The sequence below is a fragment of the Nyctereutes procyonoides genome, unplaced genomic scaffold (genome assembly GCF_905146905.1).
Source record: "Nyctereutes procyonoides isolate TBG_1078 unplaced genomic scaffold, NYPRO_anot_genome, whole genome shotgun sequence".
Lineage (NCBI taxonomy): Eukaryota > Metazoa > Chordata > Mammalia > Carnivora > Canidae > Nyctereutes > Nyctereutes procyonoides.
This window is the reverse complement of record NW_026575047.1, coordinates 19,010,534-19,032,932: the sequence shown is the minus strand read 5'-3', so window position 1 is coordinate 19,032,932 and position 22,399 is coordinate 19,010,534. Positions and strand designations below refer to the sequence as shown.

The window sequence follows — 22,399 nt, the reverse complement described above, 5'->3', positions numbered from 1 at the left end:
ATTTATGAATTGTTTCATTGATCTCTTTTTTCCATCTTAAGTATCAGTTGTATTCCATCTTAGCTTCTCACTTGTTACTCTTATTTTTCAAAATCTTCCCAGTTATTTTCTGGCTATTGTTAAGTTACTTCATGCACCACTCAACATTGGTATCATTTTTAGATAACTTTGTCTTTTTTATTTCAGAGGGCTTTCTTGGTAGGATGAAGACTGCCGAGTTCTTTTATTTTTATTTATTTATTTATTTATTTTAAGATTTTATTTATTTGTTCATGAGAGTACAGAGAGAGAGAGAGAGAGAGAGAGAGGCGGAGACACAGGCAGAGGGAGAAGCAGGCTCCATGCAGGGAGCCCGATGTGGGACTCGATCCCGGGACTCCAGGATCACGCCCTGGGCTGAAGGCAGGTGCTAAACCACTGAGCCACCCAGGGATCCCCAGTTCTTTTCATTAGTTTAGGCTGTTACAACAAAATACCAGAGACATTGATTTGTCATAGTTCTGGACTCTGGTAGGTCCATGATCAAGGTGCTGGCAATGTCTGATGAGGGCCCTCTTCCTAATTTGTAGATGGATGCCTTCTTGCTGTATCTTCACATGGTACAGAAAGAGATCATCTCTCATGTCTCTTCTTTAAGGACATTTATTCCATTTATAAAATCCACTCTCATGACCTAATTACTTCCCAAAGGCCCTACCTCCAAATACCATCAAATTGGGGGTTAAGGCTTCAACATATTGTTAAATAACAAAAATTCAACTGAGTAGATTTATTTATTTTTTGGATTTTTATTTTTTTAAAGATTTTATTCATTTGAGAGAGTAAGAGCACAAGTTGGGAAGAGAGGGAGAAGAAAAGCAGACTCCTCACTGAGCAGGGAGCCCAATGTGGGGCTCTATCCCAGGACTCTGTGATCAAGACCTGAGCCAAAGGCAGGTGCTCAACTGCTGAGCCACCCAGTCCCCCAAGATTTTTTTTAAGTGATCTCTATACACAGTGTAAGCTCGAACTTACAACTCTGAGATCAAAAGCTGCATGCTCCACTGACTGAGCCAGCCAGGCACCCCTCAACTGAGTAAATTTAAAAATAAAATTAGTTTTATCCAACAGTTCATGAATTAGACAGCATCCTGTGTAGCAAATAGAAAGGAGCTCTGCTGAAGTATAGAAAATGAAAGATTTTTATAGACAGAAAGGGAAATAATTAGCAAAAGAATGCATTGTTTCAGGCAAGAGCACATTCCTAATGGGAATAGTAGGGTTTATCAGGAAGATTATCTCACTAGTGCTGACTAGGTAATTCCATGTTGACTGGTTAAAGGTTGTATTCCTGGGAAGTCAAAACTTCAGTTAGGTTGTATAGTAAGTCTTGGTTTGTTGGTGTGTGGTTTAGCACAAGTGACTCCATTTTGGTTTGCTGTCTCCTTTTTAACAATTCACCTCTTTTGATGAGACTTGCAGCTTAACAGAGGTGTGATGAAAACTTAAAGCATTAGTGCCACTTTTAGCTCTGAGGATCTCACTCTTCTGTTTTTTGTTTGGGATATTCACAGGTTGTGACATTTTTTTTCTTTTTTGTTTAATCTCTGTGATAGGCCACAACTTGAGGTTCACAGTATTTTTTAAAAGATTTTATTTTTGGGGTGCTTGGGTGGCTCAGTCGGTTAAGCATCTCCCTTCACATCAGGTCATTATCCTAGGAACCTCAACAGGGAGCCTGCTTCAGATTTTATTTTCAGGTACTCTCTACATCCAAAATGGGGCTTGAACTCACAACCTCAAGATCAAGAGTCACACGCATTACCAGCTGAGCCTCCAGGCACATGGGATTCACAATTTTTAAGTCAGTCATTCTCTTTGTTCCTTTTTTTTTCTTTTTTTATTTAAGCAATCTCTACACCCAACACAGGGTTCGAAATCATGATCCTGAGACAAGAGTTGCACGCCTCTTCTGAGTGAGCCAGCCAGGCATTCCTCTTTGTTCTTTTTCTGATGTTCTCGTCTTAGATCATTTGCATGGTGGTTAGCAACTAGGAACATTCAGGTAAAGCCTTTGAAAAAATACAAGGTGCCAGGGAGATTATTATGATTATTAGATTCAGGATGATTTCCCAATGTTTAGAATACGCTTTAAAGCTGTGGTTCCCAAGACTGAAACCATCAAAATCAAGTAACTCAGAGAAAGACCCTGCTGAAGGAGGGCAAGTTTTAAAGCCAAGTGGCTTGCCTAGTGATCTATGTAACTGAGTTTCAATTTTCCCAGAAATGTTAATCAAGGTGCAGCAGGTAGTGGTGGTCACAGCATGCACACCTCCTTGCTTAGCTAAAAGATAAATAAGGGCCATTCTATTATAAAAAAACAGCTGTGGGGGGTAAAAAAAAAAAAGCAACTGTGGCCAGTCAGCCTTAAGAACTTCTGTTGGGTGACACCTTTGGCTCAGCAGTTGAGCTTTTGCCTTCAGCTCAGGGTGTGATCCTAGAGTCCGGGGATCTCCCTGCAGGGAGCCTGCTTCTCCTTCTGCCTATATCTCTGCCTCTTTCTCTCTGTGTCTCTCATGAATAAATAAATAAAATCTAAAATAAATAAAAAAGAACTTCTGATGGACAGCTATTGTGGATTTTGCAATACTTTTAAGAGTAAAGGAGAGGTTTCTAATTGTAGCCTCATTTAGACTTACTCCTGACTGTGGAAGTAGGGCCCCACCAAAGAAACTGAATCTTGAATCATGAAAGCCTCCTGGTGGGTTTTTTCTAACTTGGCTCTGAAAATTCAGGGGAATTGATCAATGAAGTATAGCAGTTAGGGGCACACTGAGATAACCAAAGAGGCACTGCCTGGCTGTGTACCAGCGCTCTAGTCATTTACAGGCCCCCAGGATAATGATGACCCCAGGCCACCATAGACAAAGACAAACCCTCTCCAGGCACAAACCATTCCCATTAAGGTAGTACTGTTACTAGATTAATTCACAGGGATGACTGTGTTTGTTCATTCAAGGCACAGGTCAGTTAGGTTTTCTTTTTTAACTTGAAATAAAAAAGCTTTTTTTTTTTTTTTTTTTAGGGTTTTTATTATTTATTCATGAGAGGCAGAGACAGGCAGAGGGAGAAGCAGGCTCCCTACTGGGAGCCCCATGTGGGACTTAATCCCCAGGACCCCGGGATCACAACTGGAGCCAAAGGCAGACATTCAACAATGAGCCACCCAGGTGCCCCTAAAAAAGCTGTTTTAAATTCCAGAGGTTACCCCACTTGGCAGTGGCCTGGGAAATATGGATGATGGTATTATGTTTCCAACCCAGTACCTCAGTAAAGAAGAGAAAGGGAAGAAGGGTTTCATGTTAAGTATGAGTGTTAATCCAGTTTTTGGGAGGAAGCACCTCCATGTCAGCTAATCTTCCTAATCAGCTTGATTTGGAGGTCTCCAGTGTTTGCATAGGCCCAGATGTCAGGTGCAGTTTTTGTGAGATGTGTATCCAGGGTTCAAGTTCCTATCTGGATAGTGAGGAGGACCTAGTATAGTCCCTTCCAAGGAGATTTGAGGGCAGTCTTTGTTCTTAGTGATTCCAAATCAGGAGAGTGGGAGAAAACTAGTAACAGTAGCATGGTATGTTTTAGCCAGATATTTGAGGGAACCTAGGATTTAGGATCCAGTATCAATTTACATGCCTTTTTTTTTTTTTTTTACCAAAAACACACTTCCTGGTTTCCTTACGTAGGGAGATGTTTCCCTTATTTCCTAGAGCTTAATTACATATGTTAAAGTCTTTCAGCTCTAGAAACCTTAATTTCTCATGAAAGTAAACAGTGGTGAACTGTCATTGCATTAGCATCTGTGGCTTGGCAGACTTTAAATACTTTATGTAACTTCTAGAAACGTACTTTTCCCAAGTATCTTTAGTTCTTCTGTAAAAGGAAGCCAAAAATCGATAAGCCTATGTTCAGTAATTAGTGTTTTAATATTTTATCTTATTTGGAAACGATCTGGATATTAAATGAATTTAACTTAAATCATTATCTAAATTAACAAAACTTCACGGTTTCAGGTTATCAGAAAGGTTTGGAGGAAACTAAAGTTTACCCTACACCTTTTTATTCTACATAACGTCTTTTTAATTGTTTTTAACCATCATGTTTAGATTATACACACAAGCCATTAGACAGAGTCAGCCATCACCCCCAAGCTTTTTTTTGGCTGACAGATTTTGTGAGAGATCAAATGAATTTATTTGATTAGTAAACCCAGGTAGAATAAAAGTTTTATATTTAATATGATAACCCAAAAGATATGTCTTTTAATTAAATCAATATACTTAAGCTAGCTTTTATACTGAAAAATTATCCTAGATCATGTTTGGATTCATTTCTGAGATTTACAGATACTTAACAAGCACTTATTTTTAAGACCATTAAACAGAATTCTTTTTTATTTTTATTTATTTATTTATTTATTTTTGGATAGTCACACACAGAGAGACAGAGATAGAGAGAGAGGCAGAGACATAGGCAGAGGGAGAAGCAGGCTCCATGCACCGGGAGCCCAACGTGGGATTCGATCCCTGGACTCCAGAATCGCGCCCTGGGCCAAAGGCAGGCGCTAAACCGCTGCACCACCCAGGGATCCCAACAGAATTCTTTTTTAAAGTGAGCTCTATGCCAAACGTGGGGCTTGAGCTCACAACCAGAGATCAAGAGATGCATGCTTTACCAACTAAGCCACCCACGTGCCCCATAGAGAAGATTTTTTATGATTTGTATTTGTTGAGGCACTTGGCTGGCTCAGTAGGAGGAGCATAGGGTTGTGAGTTCCAACCCCATATTGGGTGTAGAGATTACTAAAGAAATTTTTTAAAAAGGTTTTATATTTGTAGAGACAGGAAATCTTAAGGAGGCTCTCTGCTTTAAAGTTTGGGCTAGAGAGTTTTGTTTGCAATTTGAATTTTAAAAAGTGTCCCCCCACCCCCTTTTATTTTCAGTCTTAGGAATTGGGATGGTCTAGATAAGAGTTACTATTTAATATCAAAGGCACAGAGGAAGAATGCAAATTCCTCCCAGGACTTTGGTTTCCTATGGTCAATATTTATAAGCCTTTTGAAATAATAGGGGAAGTTTTGGAATTGGTAATAAAAGGAATTAGGTAAACTTTGAATTGCCTCTGGAGTTGCATTTCAAATTTTGCCAAGATTTGTAAGATGTAGACAGTTGCTCTAAATTCCTCAAAGAATTCGGTTGCAATTTGAATGAAATCATAGGTTGATCCACCCATCTAATTACATTCTTCTTTTTTACAAAGGCTTCAGGTGATTTTTTTTCTTTCCTTCTGGAGACTTACTTTCATTTTAGCTTATGGGAGGAGTCCTAAAAAAAAATACTCTTACCAGGCTCTGAATATCAGCTCTCAGTCTGACCAATCTCCAGTCACAGAACTACTTAAAGATTCTTTTAGGTATCTTGTCAGTTTTCACCTGGGACAAACTGCAAGCATTTCTGCCATATCAGATACCCCCCCCCCCCCGGACGTCAGAGGGATCCCCAGGGAGAATGCAAAAGATAACTTATTTTTGTGTCTTTACTGGGTCTTACAGACAGATCTGGGAGAGCTGACTCTCTGGTAAGAATTTTTTCCCTTAGCCCACTTTACCAGTTTTCCTGGGATCCCATCTGTAGCTCTGTTTCTTACAGGAATTTGGCAAGATTTTTTTTATTTTTAATATTAGTTTTCTCTTGGCTATTTAAGAGAATAGTGTAACAGTTTACCAGAAAATCTTAGAGTCCCATTTGGGAGGAGCCCTCCTTTGGGTCAGATATGGAAGTGGTGTCTATAAGGTCATTAACTTGGTTTACAGTCCATAAAGGAGGCTCAGACAGTAGTATTAGAATGAGTCCTCAGATAAAGGAAGATAGAAGGAAGCAGTAAGAATTAGGGGATCCCTGGGTGGCTCAGTGGTTTAGTGCCTGCTTTTGGCCCAGGGCATGATCCTAGAGACCGGGATCAAGTTCCGCGTTGGACTCCCTGCATGAGCTGCCTGCATGGAGCCTGCTTCTCCCTCTGCCTGTGTCTCTGCGCCCCCCCCCCCCCCCGCCGTGTGTGTCTATCATAAATAAATAAATAAAATCTTTTTAAAAAGATTAAAGCTTTTTGCTTTTAGGTACCATTTCTGTCTTAGTTTTTCACTAGCCTTTTACAACAAGTCTTTTAATGAGGCTATTTTGGAATTTTGAAGCCTTTTGGTGTCTCTTGCATACCAAATAGGCATCCCATTCTGTTTGATTTGGAAGGCTTGCTTTTAAATGTATTTATTAAATGATCTTATCTAATTGGAAGATTTCTTGAAATGACCATTATAATTCTAGGTTGTAATTTCTTGGAGGGCAATTTGGTAGGACCTTAGCCACAATTAGAATTTAACCTGCCTTTTCTGTGCAGCCATATTTAGCCATAAATGGGGTGTAACTCACATTTTTGCCTGGCCACATTTTGGGGCTGCCAATCTGATGGTTACCAAATCAGGATGTCAGGACCCAAAAAAGCTTAGTAAGATTTTGCCGGTTTTGTCGATGTATCTTCTGGACCATAGTTCTTAGGCATAAAATAAGCAGGAGTACCAGAAGGAAGCATGCTTTACTCTCTAGAGTTTAAGGATCCCATTACCCAACTTTGGTTTTCTTAGAAAGCTGAGCCTAGTACCTAAAAGGGATGTGCCTCTGGATTGGGAATTGCACAGTGTTACAGTGTACCTCATTGCACAGAAATTTTCTTGAGGTTGCCAGGTGACCTAGTGTCAACCTAACTAGTTCTACAGACCCACTTAATACAGGAGTCTTTGGGTTGGGTGATGAGTACTCTAACAGCTTTTTTTTTTTATATTTTTTTTGCTTTTTTTTTTATAAGATTTTATGTATTTATTCATGAGAGACAGAGAGAGAAAGAGAGGCAGAGGGAGAAGCACGCTCCCTGTGGGGAGCCTGATGTGGGACTTGATCCCAGGACCCTGGGATCGTGATCTGAGCCAAAGACAGGTGTTCAACCACTGAGCCTCTCTAATAGCTCTTAAATGCTTCCATTGCCTACCAATTTTTGTGGCTCCCCCCCCCCAAGATTCCTGTTAGCCATAACCCTTTATGCACACAAAATAAGACAAACAAACACATGCACCCTAACATACCAGCAGCAACCAAAAGATGTTATTGTGGACTGGCCAAGAGATGGCCTTGCATACCATCACCAGTTCTCAGCATGGATTAAACCAGCAGACTTCAGTAAGTGGAGACTGTGGATTGGAATTGAGGAAAGGACTAAACCACCAAATCCCAGTAAGTGGGTACTGTGACCGGAATTGGGGAAAGGAATTCCAAACAACTGGGGAATTGTGGACCAAATCAAGAGGTAGAGAATCAGGTTCCAGATGGAACTGTGTGTCAGCTGAAGCTGACCCACTAAGCCCTGGATTAAAAAGCCAGTTAGTTTAGGAGTTCAAGAGAAAGAGAGTAGAGCTCAGAACTGACAGGAAATTCCCAATGGCCCTCAGAAATGACTGGAAAGAAAGTGAACTAACTTCAGCAGTTCATGGGCTCCCACACCTGTGTTTCTTGTTGTCCCCAAAGCTGTCAGAAGTCTCCTTTGATCCTGTTGCTTTCACCAAATTTGTTAAATAAGAAAAATTAAACAGTAAATGTAAAGATCATATTGGCTTTATTCAACAGACTTGGGCAGCATCCCATCTAGTAAATAGAAAGGAGCTCTACCAAGCTGTAGAAAAGGATTTTTTTTTTAAAGATTTTATTTATTTATTAATGAGAGAGAGAGAGGTGGGTAGACACACAGGCAGAGGGAGAAGCAGGCTCCATGCAGGGAGCCCGAAGTGGGACTCGATCCTGGGTCTCCAGGATCAGGCCCTGGGCTGAAGGCAGCGCTAAACCGCTGAGCCACCCTGGCTGCCCAAAAGGAACGATTTTTAAAGCCATAAATGGAGGGGCTCCTGGGTGGCTTAGATGGTTCGGCATCTGCCTTCGGCTCAGGTCATATTCCCAGGGTCCTGGGATCGAGCCCCACATTGGTCTCTCTGCTCAGTAGAGAGCCTGCTTCTCTCCCTCTGCTCACTGCACCACCCGCTTGTGAGTGTGCTTTCTCGGTCTCATTCTTTGTCAAATATGTAAATAAAATCTTAAAAAAAAAAAAAGGCAGAGGGAGAGTGTAAAAAGGAACTTATTAGCAAAAATACATTGTTTTATGCAACGTCACCTTCCTAAGGGGAATGGAAGGAGTCTCTGGATGGATTATCTCACTAGTGCTGACTAGGTAATTCCATGTTGACTGGCTAAAGGTTACAGTTCTTGGGGTTGAAACTGCAATTAGGGGGTGCCTGGGTAGCTCTGTTGGTTAAGATCTACCTTCAGCTCAGGTCGAGATCCTAGGGTCCTGGGATTGAGCTCAGCTCCCTGCTCAGTGGGGAACCTGCTTCTCCCTCTGCCCCGTACTTGTGCTCTCTCTTGCTTCCTTTCTCAAATAAATAAAATCTTAAAAAACTCTGCAGCTAGATTGAGTATTAAGTCTTGGCTTGCTGACGTGGGTTTTAGCATGAGCGACTATTTTTTTGGCCCGCTGTCTCCTTTTTAACAATATGAATTTTAAGGAGGACACAAGCTTAGTCTTATGTACATTATATAATCAATTCATAAATATAGGTCATTAATAAATATGAAGTGTCCTTAATTTAAGAGAATTACTATAAATCTGTATGATAATATGAATTTTTCATAGCTCAAGAGAATTAGTAATGATGAATAGTAGTAGTCTTACAATATTTTTTTCTTCCTCCTAGATTTCAACAGTCAAGTTAAATCAAGCTGGGCAATCATGGCAGAAGGTGGATTTGATCCTTGTGAATGTGTTTGCTCTCATGAACATGCAATGAGAAGGCTGATCAATCTGGTGAGATAAATGGGATAGTCCTATTTATCAGAATTAAACTGTACCCCTTTCTGTCCTATTTCTGTGCGAATGTTGGTTATTGGAGGATTTTCATCTGATTGTCACTAAAATTATTTCATAATTGAAATTCCACAATGGTTGAAGCCATAATGGTCAAAGTTTGCTGGCAATTCTTTTATTAGAGATAAAAACAGATTGCTGTCTTTATTTATGGTATATTTATGTTGGTGATATCACCATCATAGGTAAGTAACACGTGTATAGCCTTTTCTGTCTTGTATTATTGAATATAGTGTTTAGCTGTATGGAGCTTATTTACCTGATAAATTGCTATGAAGACACAGTTCCTGTTGTGACATGGTTTAGATCCTACTGCAACAAATGACATGACAATAAAAATCTCTATATAAAGCATTTCCAAATCCAAATCAATTATTTGACAGAGGCAGTTTTCTGAACAACAGGTTTTAGATAGTCTCATTGAATTGATGTGAGATTTGAATTTATAAGGTTTTTAAGACTCTCCTAAGTCTCTAGAATCTTAAATACAGGACATTTTATATATTATACTTTATACTTTTTATGTGGAAAAGAAGAAATTTGATTATTAAAAAAGTATATTATTGGGATCCCTGGGTGGCGCAGCGGTTTAGCGCCTGCCTTTGGCCCAGGGCGGGATCCTGGAGACCCGGGATCAAATCCCACGTCAGGCTCCTGGTGCATGGAGCCTGCTTCTCCCTTTGCCTGTGTCACTGCCTCTCTCTCTCTCTGTGTGACTATCATAAATAAATAAAATTTTTTTAAAAAAAATATTATGTTAGACATAACATTTTTTTGTTCTAGAATATTATACACAGGTGTATTATCATAGACCAGTTAATAAAGGCAGGAATAAATATTTGCTCAAATATGTGAATTGGTGGTTAATAAGTAGGTTTTTTGCTGAGTCAGTGTCTGTATATAGTGATCAGAAGTGTGTTTTCTGTGAATGATTTTCCTCTTAGACTCAGCATATGTTAGGACTTAATGATCCTAAAGAATGTTTTAGAGGGAAATCAGTAAAATAAGAACTTATAAATTAAATTAGACTTGTGGCTATAGAAATAAAATGGCAATTTCATATCTGTGATAACGATATAAAAATAGATGAGTCTGAAGAGAAAATATTTAAAGTATTTTCTCCTATTTGTGACATTAAATATAAAATTTTATGTCCAAATTTAACATGAGGCAAATTTTTTTTTCAAATTACTGTGATACTAGGAACAAAAAATAGACTTGTAATTTAACTGGTAAATTTTCCCAGGAGATCAGTTTTTGATAAGAATTACTACCTCTTTTTTTCTTAGTATAGTATTTTTATTTTTAACATACTACCATGCTTGGGATCCCTGGGTGGCGCAGCGGTTTGGCGCCTGCCTTTGGCCCAGGGCGCAATCCTGGAGACCCGGGATCGAATCCCACGTCAGGCTCCCGGTGCATGGAGCCTGCTTCTCCCTCTGCCTGTGTCTCTGCCTCTCTCTCTCTCTGTATGACTATCGTAAATAAATAAATAAATAAATAAATAAATAAATAAATAAATAAATAAATAAATAAATAAATAAAATTTAAAAAAAAAAAAACAAAAAAAAACATACTACCATGCTTTTTTCTCTTAGCTCTGCTGCTTGTTTTTTAGAGATGGCTAAAACTAAGCTCTACTTTTTAGGATTTCCTGTACATTTCTGTTCTCTTTAGTAGAATGTCAGGAAACCATATTTAGCTTTTGTTTTGTTTTGTTTTAAATAGGTACATTCATGCCTGACGGAACGTTGTTTATAGCAATTCTAGTGTAAAATCTATTTTATATGAAAATTTTACAAACCTTTAAAACTGTACACTTTTTAGCCTGCGCTGGATATTTTCACACGATGTAAATCACTGATGGGTGATCCTGGATAGGTGATCCACTGATGTATAACATGCTGATAGTATGGAAGATGCCAGGAGAGAGGAGGAACTCATTTGATTCAATAAGGAAAGTAGCTGATTAGGCTTGATAGACATTTGCTTGATTTGAATTATGCTTTATAATTTTTTTCCTTTTCTTTAAACTCCAAATCAAGCAGCATTTTGGAGCCATATCTACTTAGTAGATATTAAGTGCTTTCTAAAAACATTTCTGAAAGAGAGTATCTTTTGAAATAAGATCTCTAACTTCAGAAATTAAAAAATAAGGTCTAACTTCTCTAAATTTGGTGTTGTATAATAGTCTTTATTATAGCATTATTTCTAGTGTGAATAGTTAAAAACAAACCTAATTGCATACCAGTAGGGCACTGTTTATATCGTGGTATGTTCATATGCTGGAATCTTATACAGATGTTTAAAATAATGATGTCTTTAAAGAATATATAATAACCTAAGGGAAATTCATATACAGAATGAATAAAAGCAAGATATAGAAATGGCATTTAGTTTGGTCTTGCTTTTCTGTACCCACACATACCATATATATGTGTGCCTAGGAAGAAAAGATTGAAGAAAATATGTCAAAATGTTATAAAAAGGTGAGACTTTTTTTTTTACAGTTTTCTGTATTTTCTGTGATATCTTATAATCAGAAAAAGGTTACTTAACAAAAACTATTTTTTTTTGTTTAAATATGGTCAGCACCCTTTTATAATACACTAGGCTTTTCTACTTCTCATGCATTCATTATCTTGTACTCTTATACTTTTTTTTAGTACCTTTATCTTATTACTCTGTGGAAGTCTAACTCCTTAGCCTATATTTTACAAGCAGTTTATCTGAAGGTATAATTTTTCTGTATTAGTTATAACCACTAGGATTTAGATGTTTGCATGTTCAGGAAACTCATGAATGCAATAATAATATATTACAGTATGACGATAGAGCAGAGATTTTTTTCTCATCTTTCTAAACATGGACATTTAATTCATCCTTGCAATAGAGTAGCATCTCATTAATTCTAAGTACTAATTTGGAATTTTTGTTTTGTTTTTACTTCATATAAACTGGATTTTCTTATAGGTTAGAATATTACCAATTCCTGAGGACTTAAAGTGCTAATAGTAAGTAAAAACCTGAGGAAACCTGAGGATTTTATGATTATTTATGGTTAACTCATTAGTTGTATGCTGGGCTACAGTTTAGTTTTGCCTACCCTGTGGAAATAGATGGGTTTTGCTATGGCTTATATTCACCTTAGGAGCAGTTAAGATTTTACCATTATTTCCTTTGTATTTTAATAAAGTTCTTTTTATTTACAACTTAAAACTAACTTCTGTTCCTAATGTAGTAACAGTATCAGTTAAGGTTCTTTATTATAGGTTATAGATGTTCTGGCTGCATTAAGCAGAAAAAGACATATTAAAAGGTTATTATGTGGCTCACACTGAACCAGGCATGGAAAATGAATAGGATCAAAGGGAGGGTAAGTGCCAAAACAGAAAGAGCCAAAGTCATACCATAGAATGAAAGCAGCCAAGGTGCTGCTTGTTCCTGAATTCCAGAGTTTTATATGTCCAAGTGTTGATGCACTATCTCCATTTAGATAAGTAGTAGATATCTTATATCTGATATGTGTATTTCCAAATTTTTTTCTTGCCCCCAAGCTTAAACTTTGTGTCTTCTCTATTCACTCCATTATTCTGATTGCTTAAGCAATACCTTTTTTTTTAAAGAAAGGATTTTATTTACTTATTCATTAGAGACAGATTGAGAGAGAGACAGAGAGAGAGTGAGAGAGAGAGTGAGAGAGAGAGGCAGAGACACAGGCAGAAGGAGAAGCAGGCTTCACACAGGGAGCCCAATGTGGGACTCGATCCTAGGTCTTCAGGATCACACCCTGGGCCGAAGGTGGCGCTAAACCGCTGGGCTACCGGGGCTGTCCCTAGGCAATACCTTTTTTTTTTTTTTTTTAAATTTATTTATTTATGATAGTCAGAGAGAGAGAGAGAGGCAGAGGAAGAAGCAGGCTCCATGCACCGGGAGCCCGATATGGGATTCGATCCCGGGTCTCCAGGATCGCGCCCCGGGCCAAAGGCAGGCGCCAAACCGCTGCGCCACCCAGGGATCCCTAGGCAATACCTTTTATATCAGTTTTTAATCCCTCAACCTCATAGCTAATGCAGAAACATCCTTTTGGCTCAACCTTAAAAATATATTCAGAATCCAGACATTTCTCATACTTCTGGTGCAACATCCTGATCTGGTCTACCATCAGCTCTTGCCTGGTTATTGAAATTAGCCTCCTTATGACACTCCTTGCTTCTACCCTTCTTGTCATTCCCCACTTTCTTCAAGTTTAGTTCTCACTATAGCAGCTGAACTGATCTATTTTTGATAAATCAGATAATAGTCCTCCTTCTCTCAGTATCCTACAGTAGCTCTGCATAACACTTAGAGTGAAAAAACAAACTTTATGTAGCTCTACATGATCTGTTCCCCCCCACCACCACACTTTTCCACTTTGCTCACTTTGTTCTAACAATTCTGGCCTTCTTACTGTTATTGGAAAATACAGGTCACATACAAAGGATCAAGAGTATAAAGACTTCAGACTTTTCAGCAACGGAACTGGAAGGCATTGAAACAAAGACGTTAAGTTTTGAAGGGAAATTATTACAAATACAGCATTTTTTTAAAGATTTTATTTATTTATTCATGAGAGACACAGAGAGAGACAGGCAAAGATAGAGGCAGAGGGAGAAGCAGGCTCCTTGCAGAGAGCCTGATGTGGGACTGGATCCCGGGACCGCGGGATCATGCCCTGAGCCGAAGGCAAATGCTCAACCACTGAGCCACCCAGGCGTCCCACAAATACAGCATTTTGTATTCAACCAAAGTATTGGTCAAATAGGAGGGAGTCTTAAAGAGAAGAAGTGGTACCTCATGTACCATTTCTTAGATAGTTACTAGAAGATGAACTATTTTTCACCAAATTGAAGGCATAAACCCAGAAAGAAGAATAAGATTTGAGTGTCGAAAGCAGGAGATCTGGCACACACAAGAAGCAAAAGTAACTTCCAGGATAATGATAAACAGAGATCCTAAGGTGATAGCTGTGCACCAGGAACGCAAGACAGCTGGTTTCATTGAGAGGGTGTCACATGGCTCTAGCAGAGATTTTTCAGAAAGATGAATTGATAGAGTATCTGGTGAGTCTATGTATCTGGTGATCTAGAAAACTGAAAGCAAATTGTCAAAAGTCATAGAAAACCAAGTAAATGGGGGAAAGAAAGAATAAGGAGGTACAGAAAAGAAAAAAAGTAATTATAATTCACTACATGGTTTAAGAGCATTTAAATAGTGATAATATTTAAATTGACTATTGAGCTAAACTAATTTACCATGTAACTGTTAGGAGATGGCAAGAGTGTACATGTGTGGTCAGTTCAGAAGAGAGAGAACTAAGAACTAGATTTTCATATTTTATACTGGTGAATCCATGGATATTGCTTAAAACTGAAAAATTAGGGGTCCCTGGGTGGCTCACTTGGTTGAACCATATGCCTTTGGCTCAAGTCAGGATCCTAGGGTCCTGGGATTGAGACCCATGTCAGGCTCCCTGTTCCAGGGGGAGCCTGCTTATCTCTCTCCCTCTGCCTGCTGCTCCCCCTGCTTGTGTGCTCTCTCTCTCTTTCTCTCTGTAGAGTAAATAAATAAAATCTTTTAAAAAATGGAAAAATCAATAAGTAGCAATAATGCATATTTATATATAAAGACATGGAGGTAAATACTAAAATGATCAGCTAAAAGTTGAAAGTTGTTGCCTCTGTGAGAGGGGAAATAGGAAGAGATGAGGAACTGCTTCTTTTTTTTTATTTTTATTTTTTTAAAGATTTTATTTACTTATTCATGAGAGACACACGGAGAGAGAGGCAGAGACACAGGCAGAGGGAGAAGCAGGCTCCATGCGGGGAGCCCGACGTGGGACTCGATCCCAGGACTCCAGGATCATGCCCTGGACCAAACGCAGGCGTTAAACTCTTGAGCCACCCAGGGATCCCCGAGGAACTGCTTCTTTTGGGAACAAGCTTATAGCACTGTCTAACTCTATAAATTGTATATGCGAATAGCTAATAAAAATTAAAACAATAAAACAAAAAGCAAAAATCTTTCAGTTTAGAAAGTAAAAACAAGAGGTATAAATCTGTTGAGTCACTGGGTGTGTTGCCTTTCTTTTCCCCTGCATGGACTATAAAGTAACTGGCTAAGGGCTTTGCTATTGACTAAAACTAGATTACTGCTTTCTAAGAAAAGTAGAAGATACTCCTCAGGAGAGCTCCTACTTGGATGTTAAGGACAATAAAGAAGCCAAATCTCTAATGGTTGTAGAAGGGGAAGGAAAAGGAAGAATGCCTGGTTCAGTAATGAGGTGTACTGTATATATAAAGCCTTAGAATGAAGTCTTCCCTACTTTGAGCATTAAAAGGTTCGTTCTGTAGCCTGCCTGCATGCTTTTTTGATAAGGGAAGCTGTCTGCGTATCCTAACTGCTCACCAACCTAGTCTTTCTTTAGTAACGCTGAAGAGAAAAACAAGAAAGCAGTTGAAAATAAGAGGAGCACCACAATGTGGTTGGACATTGCTACATTCAAAGACAAGATGAAATAATTAGGTTTGTCTAATAGGAAATCATTGTGAAGGTTACAGCTATCATTGCAGACTTACACAAGTAAGTTGTGCTAGTCTTAAATTTCACCAGCAACATGATTTTCTGAAATGCTAAATAACTCTTCATAAAGTTGCACACAAAACTTAGTATAATCTTCCCTTGATTTAAATGCTGGAGTCTAGTTAAATTCCTTGATAACTCAGTGTGAAGTAAAATCATACAAAAAATAACTAGTGCTGTTATTTTTTGATGGACTTAGATTATAAAGGCTCCGATTTTTCCCTCATGTGAATATGTGGCAGGACATTTCTAAGTCATGTGGGATGTAAGCTAATCACAACAACCAAAGATCTGCCTCTCAGATCCAGGGTATCCTGGTACTCCCATATTGGAGAACATTTGAGTTAGGTGAAAAGTAGAGTTTAAAAAACAAAAGGACTGGCAGCCCCGGTGGCCTAGCGGTTTAGCGCCGTCTGCAGCCCAGGGTATGATCCTGGAGATCCGGGTTTGAGTCCCACATCGGGCTCCCTGCATGGAGCCTGCTTCTCCCTCTGCCTGTGTCTCTACCTCTCACTCTCTGTGTCTGTCATGAATAAATAAATAAAATCTTTAGGAAGTAAATAAATAAAATAAAAATTTTTTTAAAAAGGACGCCTGGTTGGCGTCTGCCTTTGGCTCAGGGTGTGATCCTGGGGTCTGGGATCAAGTCCCACTTTGAGCTCCTTGCAGGGAGTCTGCTTCTCCCTCTCCTTAGGTCTCTGCCCCCCTCTCTCTGTATCTCTCCTGAATAAATAAATAAAATCTTTAAAAAGTCTATAAATAAATAAATGCCAAATAATCTTATGAAGGCAGGCAAGAATAAAAAAGAGAAGGCATAATTCATAGAAAACGTAAGTAAATTGTTATGTATGAATGGGTTATAATCCCCTGTTAAAAGAGACAGATTGGAGTTTTGAAATGCTATTTACAGGGCAGACAGACACTGAAAACAAAATATCATAGATAAGGGATAAAGGAGTGGGAAGGAGCTATCTCAAAAGAATGGGATACCTCTAATCTCAAACAAAATATAATTCAAAGCCAAAACAAATGGAACACAGGAATAATATTGACAAAAGATAGCATTCTTCAAAAAGATATAGACCTCTATGTCCTGAACAACAGAAAGCGCAAAGACTATTAGAAACACAAGAAGAAACATACTTTAGAAATATTTGAGAAATGATAGTGAAAGCCATAGAAATGCTTTTGCAGGTTGAGTATGAGAGTGTATATGGGAGGAATATGTGTAGGTCAGTATGTTTGTAAATACATAGAAATGAGGGGATCCCTGGGTGGCGCAGTGGTTTAGCGCCTGCCTTTGGCCCAGGGCGCGATCCTGGAGACCCGGGATCGAATCCCACGTCTGGCTCCCGGTGCATGGAGCCTGCTTCTCCCTCTGCCTATGTCTCTGCCTCTCTCTCTCTCTCTCTCTCTCTCTCTCTCTCTCTCTCTCTCTGTGACTATCATAAATAAATAAAAATTAAAAAAAATACATAGAAATGATTTCCAAGGGATATACCTTGGCTCCTAATAATGCTTACATTGAGGAGAATTTGAAGCTAGTCTAGGTACTAGTTTTAAGCCCAAAGGAAGTCTCTGATGTAAGTTTTCCTTTTACAAATGAGGACACTGAGGCACAGAGAGGTTGTCACTTTCCCCAGATGTTAGAGCTGACTAGAGAGTGGCAGAGGCATATTCAACCCTGGCAGTTTAACTCTAGGCCCTGGGCTGTTTCTTTAATTCCATGTTTAGTTGTGCTACTTGTTGGTCTACTTCAAGCACCTTTAAGAACACTATATTTGTGATCAGTGGGGCTCTAGGGGAGGATAGGAGAAAGCAGTAAGTCAGAGATTCTTGACTGCATTTTGACATTTTAAAACTATGTGAGTGCATTACATAGTCAAATAATTAACCCTAAAAATAAAACTTTTTTTAAAAAAGATATATTATTTGTGGGAGAGAGAGCGTGCATGCACACACGTGCTTGCAAGCAGGAGGAGGGGCAGAGGGAAGAGGGAGAGAGACTTTGAAGCAGATTCCCCGCTAAGCATGGAATCTGATGTGGGCTTGAGGCCACGACCTGGAGATCATGACTTGAGTCAGAAATCAAGAGTCGGCTGCTTAACTGACTGAGCCACTCAGGCACCCCTAAAAACAAAATTTTATAAGCTACTTCAAAGGCATTATAAGCAGTAAAATAATACACACTAATCACAGACTTTTTTCACTGAAGAATAAAATTTTTGAATGTGCTACTGTTACATGATTTGAAAAGAAAATACATTCTATGATGTTTACCTTTCCAGTAATTCTAATAAGACTTTTTTCTGTTTTTACATACTTTGATTACTAAATTGATAGACTTTTTCTCATCAGCATGTGAAAAAAATATATAAAAATAGAAAACCTTGTATGTTTCCTAAGGAAAGATGGACACAAACAGCAATTCAAATTCTTTACTATTGCCTCACCAGTGCTTATGTAAGTTCTGATTCTTTAACTGCTAAGCTCTACTGGTACAAAGAATATAAATCTGATTTGCATTTATTTTATTTTCTGTATGCAATATGGACTTTATGTTTTTTTGACATTTTATTTATTTATTCATATATAGAGAGAGGCAGAGACACAGGCAGAGGGAGAAGCAGGCTCCATGCAAGGAGCCCGATGTGGGCCTCGATTCCTGGTCTCCGGGATCACGCCCCGGGCTGGAGGCAGAGCTAAACCCACTGAGCCACCAGGGCTGCCCGCAATATGGACTTTAAAGCAGATGACTGTATCTCTAATTGTTTTATAGGGGTGTTTTTAAATGATACATTATAAACAATTTGATAAGACTGCAGTACAAAGAATGCCCATTTTGGGGTGCTAATGACAAAGCTTTGCTTACTTGGCATCTCCTTCCAATGATTTAATTACTTCATTGAGTTACACACTTGTTCATAACAAGGTTGTATTTTACTAGGTGCATGTATGTATCAATTTGTCTCAGGAATGTTCAGAGACATTAATAAATAGAGGCAATACCTGACATTAAAGTCTATTTCTATCCTATTCTAATTAGTGCTCTTTCACTAAATACTGGCTGATCAGACTCAAAAGAAGTAGATAAGAATATATAGTGAGTTCCTTTCAATCAAAATCATATATCTTTATCAAGTTATTCTGTTTCATTACTTGATTTAATATGGGAGTATGCCCAATGATAAATATGGATTTTTCTTGACATAGTAGTAGAATATTCTACATGTGTAGAAAGGTGCCAACACAAAATTTTAATGTAATTATAAATCTTTTTTTTTTAACTCTACTTATTTATTTATTGAGAGAGAGAGAGCACAAGCAGGGGGAGGAGCAGAGGGAGAGAGGCAGTTCAGCTCTGGGCTGAGCACGGAGCCCTATGCAGGACTTGATCTTATGACCCTGAGATGATGACCTGAGTAGAAATCAAGATTTGGATACTTAACTGAGCCATCCAGGTATCTGATTTAAAAATTTAAATCAATTTTTTAAATTTGGTATTTTTTGTGTGTGCCCTTTGTGAGGCTAGTATTCTTAAAAAAATTTTTTTAAAAAGGCATTTCCTTATAATTACTGTATTTAGTTATTTGGGGTTTGGGTTTTTTTGTTTCTGTTTTTTTTTTTTTTTAATTCACACAGAGAGAGAGAGAGAGGCAGAGACACAGGCAGAGGGAGAAGCAGGCTCCATGCACCGGGAGCCCGACGTGGGATTCGATCCCGGGTCTCCAGGATCGTGCCCTGGGCCAAAGGCAGGCACCAAACCGCTGCGCCACCCAGGGATCCCTCTGTTGTTTTTTTTTTTTTAATGATTAATATTTCCTTACAATAATAAAAATGGCCTGCAGAGGGACTTTTTCCATCCCCATTGATGCCATTTACAGAATTATTGTGGGTTTACCCTTATTTGCTCCCTTGCCACCTCCTCCTTCTCCTGTTCTCCTTGGATGGCTGTCTCTTGGCATAAAATTTCTTCTATTAATGATAGTTCCAGAAAGAGAGAACAGGTAGATTTAGTAATGTGAACTTGGATTATGCTCTGTATCTTTCCTGTTCTCTGTTGTAACCTAAGATTTAGAATACAGATAATCCCCCCCCCCTTTTTTTTTGGTGTGTTGAGCTCTATATTTCAACTCTAAACAGTGTAACTGAAGCATGAACATTTTTAATTTACTTAAATTTGTTTTCTTATTAAAGTAGTATAAACACGTGATCTGGGAGATCCTTGGTCAGATTCCTATTTATAGGCCCAGAGGCCTTGTAAATTGTGGCTAATGTTCATGGTACTTAAATCATTCACATTAAGATTCATTGGACTTTTTCCCAGATGAAAAATATGTGTGCCTGAAAAATTTTTTGAGAAACTTCTCTAGCAAATAGAGCTATTGCTAGTATCTTATTTAATTGTAAAACATTCAGTTATTGAAATAATATATAAATATGTTCTTTAAAAAAAAAATCAATATGGGATGCCTGGGTGGCTCAGTGGTTGAACGTCTGCCTTTGACTCAGGTCATGATCCCAATCTTAGGGATCGAGTCCTGCATCAGGTTCCCTGCAAACAGTCTGCTTCCCCCTGTCTATGTCTCTGCCTTTCTCTTTGTGTCTCTCATGAATTAATAAATAAAATCTTTTTAAAAAATTCAGTACATTAAAAATAAGACTAAACTCCTCACTCACTTCTCTGTATTTGGCTTATTCCCTACTTCCCTTAATGAATTTGGTGTGCATCTTTTCAGATCTTTCTAACAAATACATATTTAAATACTATGGTATGTGTGTGTGGGGGGATTGTGTGTGTGTTTGTGTATATATATATATATAATATATATTTAATAATAATATATTTAGCATTTTACATGTTGCTCTAAAGCCTTTTTAATCATCTGATTAACTTTTGGGTTCTTTTTGGTCAATAAAGGAAATTTTTGTCAATTTTTTTCTTTAAAACCTTAATACTTTTTATTATGAGTATCATTCAGGCACTAGAAGACTAGTTAGTCCTTCTTTGGTTAGAGGTATAATTCACTTTACCAATTAGGAAGTGAAGTTATGTTTTACTTAAAAGATAAAACAATGGGGGCGCTTGGGTGGCTCAGTTGGTTAAGGGTCTGCCTTCCACTCAGATCATGATCCCAGAGTCCCCAGATCAAGACTCACATCTTCACTTCAGGCTCCCTGCTCAGTGGGGAGTCTACTTCTCCCTCTGCCCCTCACCTCACTTGTGCACTCTCTCTCTCAAATAAAGAAAGAAAATCTTGAAGAAAAAAAAGATAAAACAGTGATTGCACATCAGTATATTTAATTCAATAATTCAGGCAATGTACAGTAAGTTTTAAAAGAGAAAGTAAAAATCTTGTATTTTTCAACCTCTCATGCTTCTTTACTGAATATGAACTATTAACAGTGTTTTTAAAATCTCATTCCAGTCACATGGCTACATAGCAAATTACTTCAACACTTAGTGGCATAAAACAACCTTTTATTAAATTGACAAACTGTGTATCTGGAGTTCATACAGTGCATAGTAGAGATGACTTGTGTGCTGTGCCACGTGTGGGTTTTTAGCTGTACATCTCAGGGCTGGGAGCAGGAAGCATCTGGAGGCTGACTTATTCACTGTCTGGCAGTTAACAAACTGTGTATCTGGAGTTCATACAGTGCATAGTAGAGATGACTTATGTGCTGTGCCACGTGTGGGTTTTTAGCTGTATGTCTCAGGGCTGGGAGCAGGAAGCGTCTGGAGGTTGACTTACTGTCTGGCAGTTGACAAACTGTGTATCTGGAGTTCATACAGTGCATAGTAGAGATGACTTGTGTGCTGTGCCATGTGTGGGTTTTTAGCTGTACGTCTCAGGGCTGGGAGCAGGAAGCGTCTGGAGGCTGACTTACTCACTGTCTGGCAGTTGATACTGGTAGATGACTGAAACCCTACCTAGTACTCTCAACCAGAACACCTACATATGGCCTTTTCAGGTGGCTGCTTTGCTTCCTTGCAGTACTGGTGGCTTGGTTCCAAGATTGAGTATCCATATTATACTATGGTTGGAGGAAGGTGAGAACCAAGCAACAGGTGGATACTTTTTTCTTTAAATTTCCTTAGGTAATCTCTACACCTAACATGGGGCTCAAACTCACCCAGATCCAGAGTCACATGGTCTCCTGCCTGAGCCAGCCAGGCACCCTAGCAGCTGGGTGCTATCTATGACCTAGCCTATGGCACTTCTGTTATACTTAAAATATATATATGTATTATATACAATTTTATATTTTTCAATTTTATTAAAATTTTAATTATATATATTTTATATATTTATATATATATTTTTAAGATTTTATTTATTTGACAGAGCATGCAGGAGCAGGCACAGCAGCAAGCAGAGGGAGAGGAAAAATCAGGTTCCTTGCTGAGCAGAGAGCCCATTGTGAGGCTCCATCCTCTGACCCTGGGATCATGACCTGAGCCAAAGGTAGATGCCTAACCAACTGAGCCATCCAGACATCCCTTTTTTTAAATTGTAATTTTAAGTAGGCTCCATGCCTAACATTGGGCTCAAATTCATGACCCTAATATTAAGAGTCATATGCTCTACTGACTGAGCCAGCCAGGTGCTCTCTTTATAAAACTTTTTTGTTACACTTTTTTGAAAGTTCTTATTTATTTGAGAGACAGAGAACCTGAGTGGAGAGGATGGGCAGAGGAAGAGGGAGAGGGACAAGAAGATTCCCTGCTGAGCAGGGAGCCTAACCTGGAGCTCTAATCCAGGACCCTGAGATCATGACCTA

The 22,399-nt window shown here is 38.6% G+C and overlaps 1 protein-coding gene across 6 annotated transcripts in view; it reads left to right on the top strand.

Annotated features, from left to right (window-relative positions):
- Positions 1-22,399, top strand: part of SMIM14 (small integral membrane protein 14) — an 83,182-nt gene that overhangs the window by 29,396 nt on the left and 31,387 nt on the right. For all 6 annotated transcript variants that reach the window (XM_055326348.1, XM_055326350.1, XM_055326353.1 and 3 more), the window contains one exon: positions 8,823-8,932. In XM_055326348.1, the coding sequence (XP_055182323.1) occupies positions 8,823-8,932 (110 nt within the window). The remainder of the gene's footprint in view (positions 1-8,822; positions 8,933-22,399) is intronic.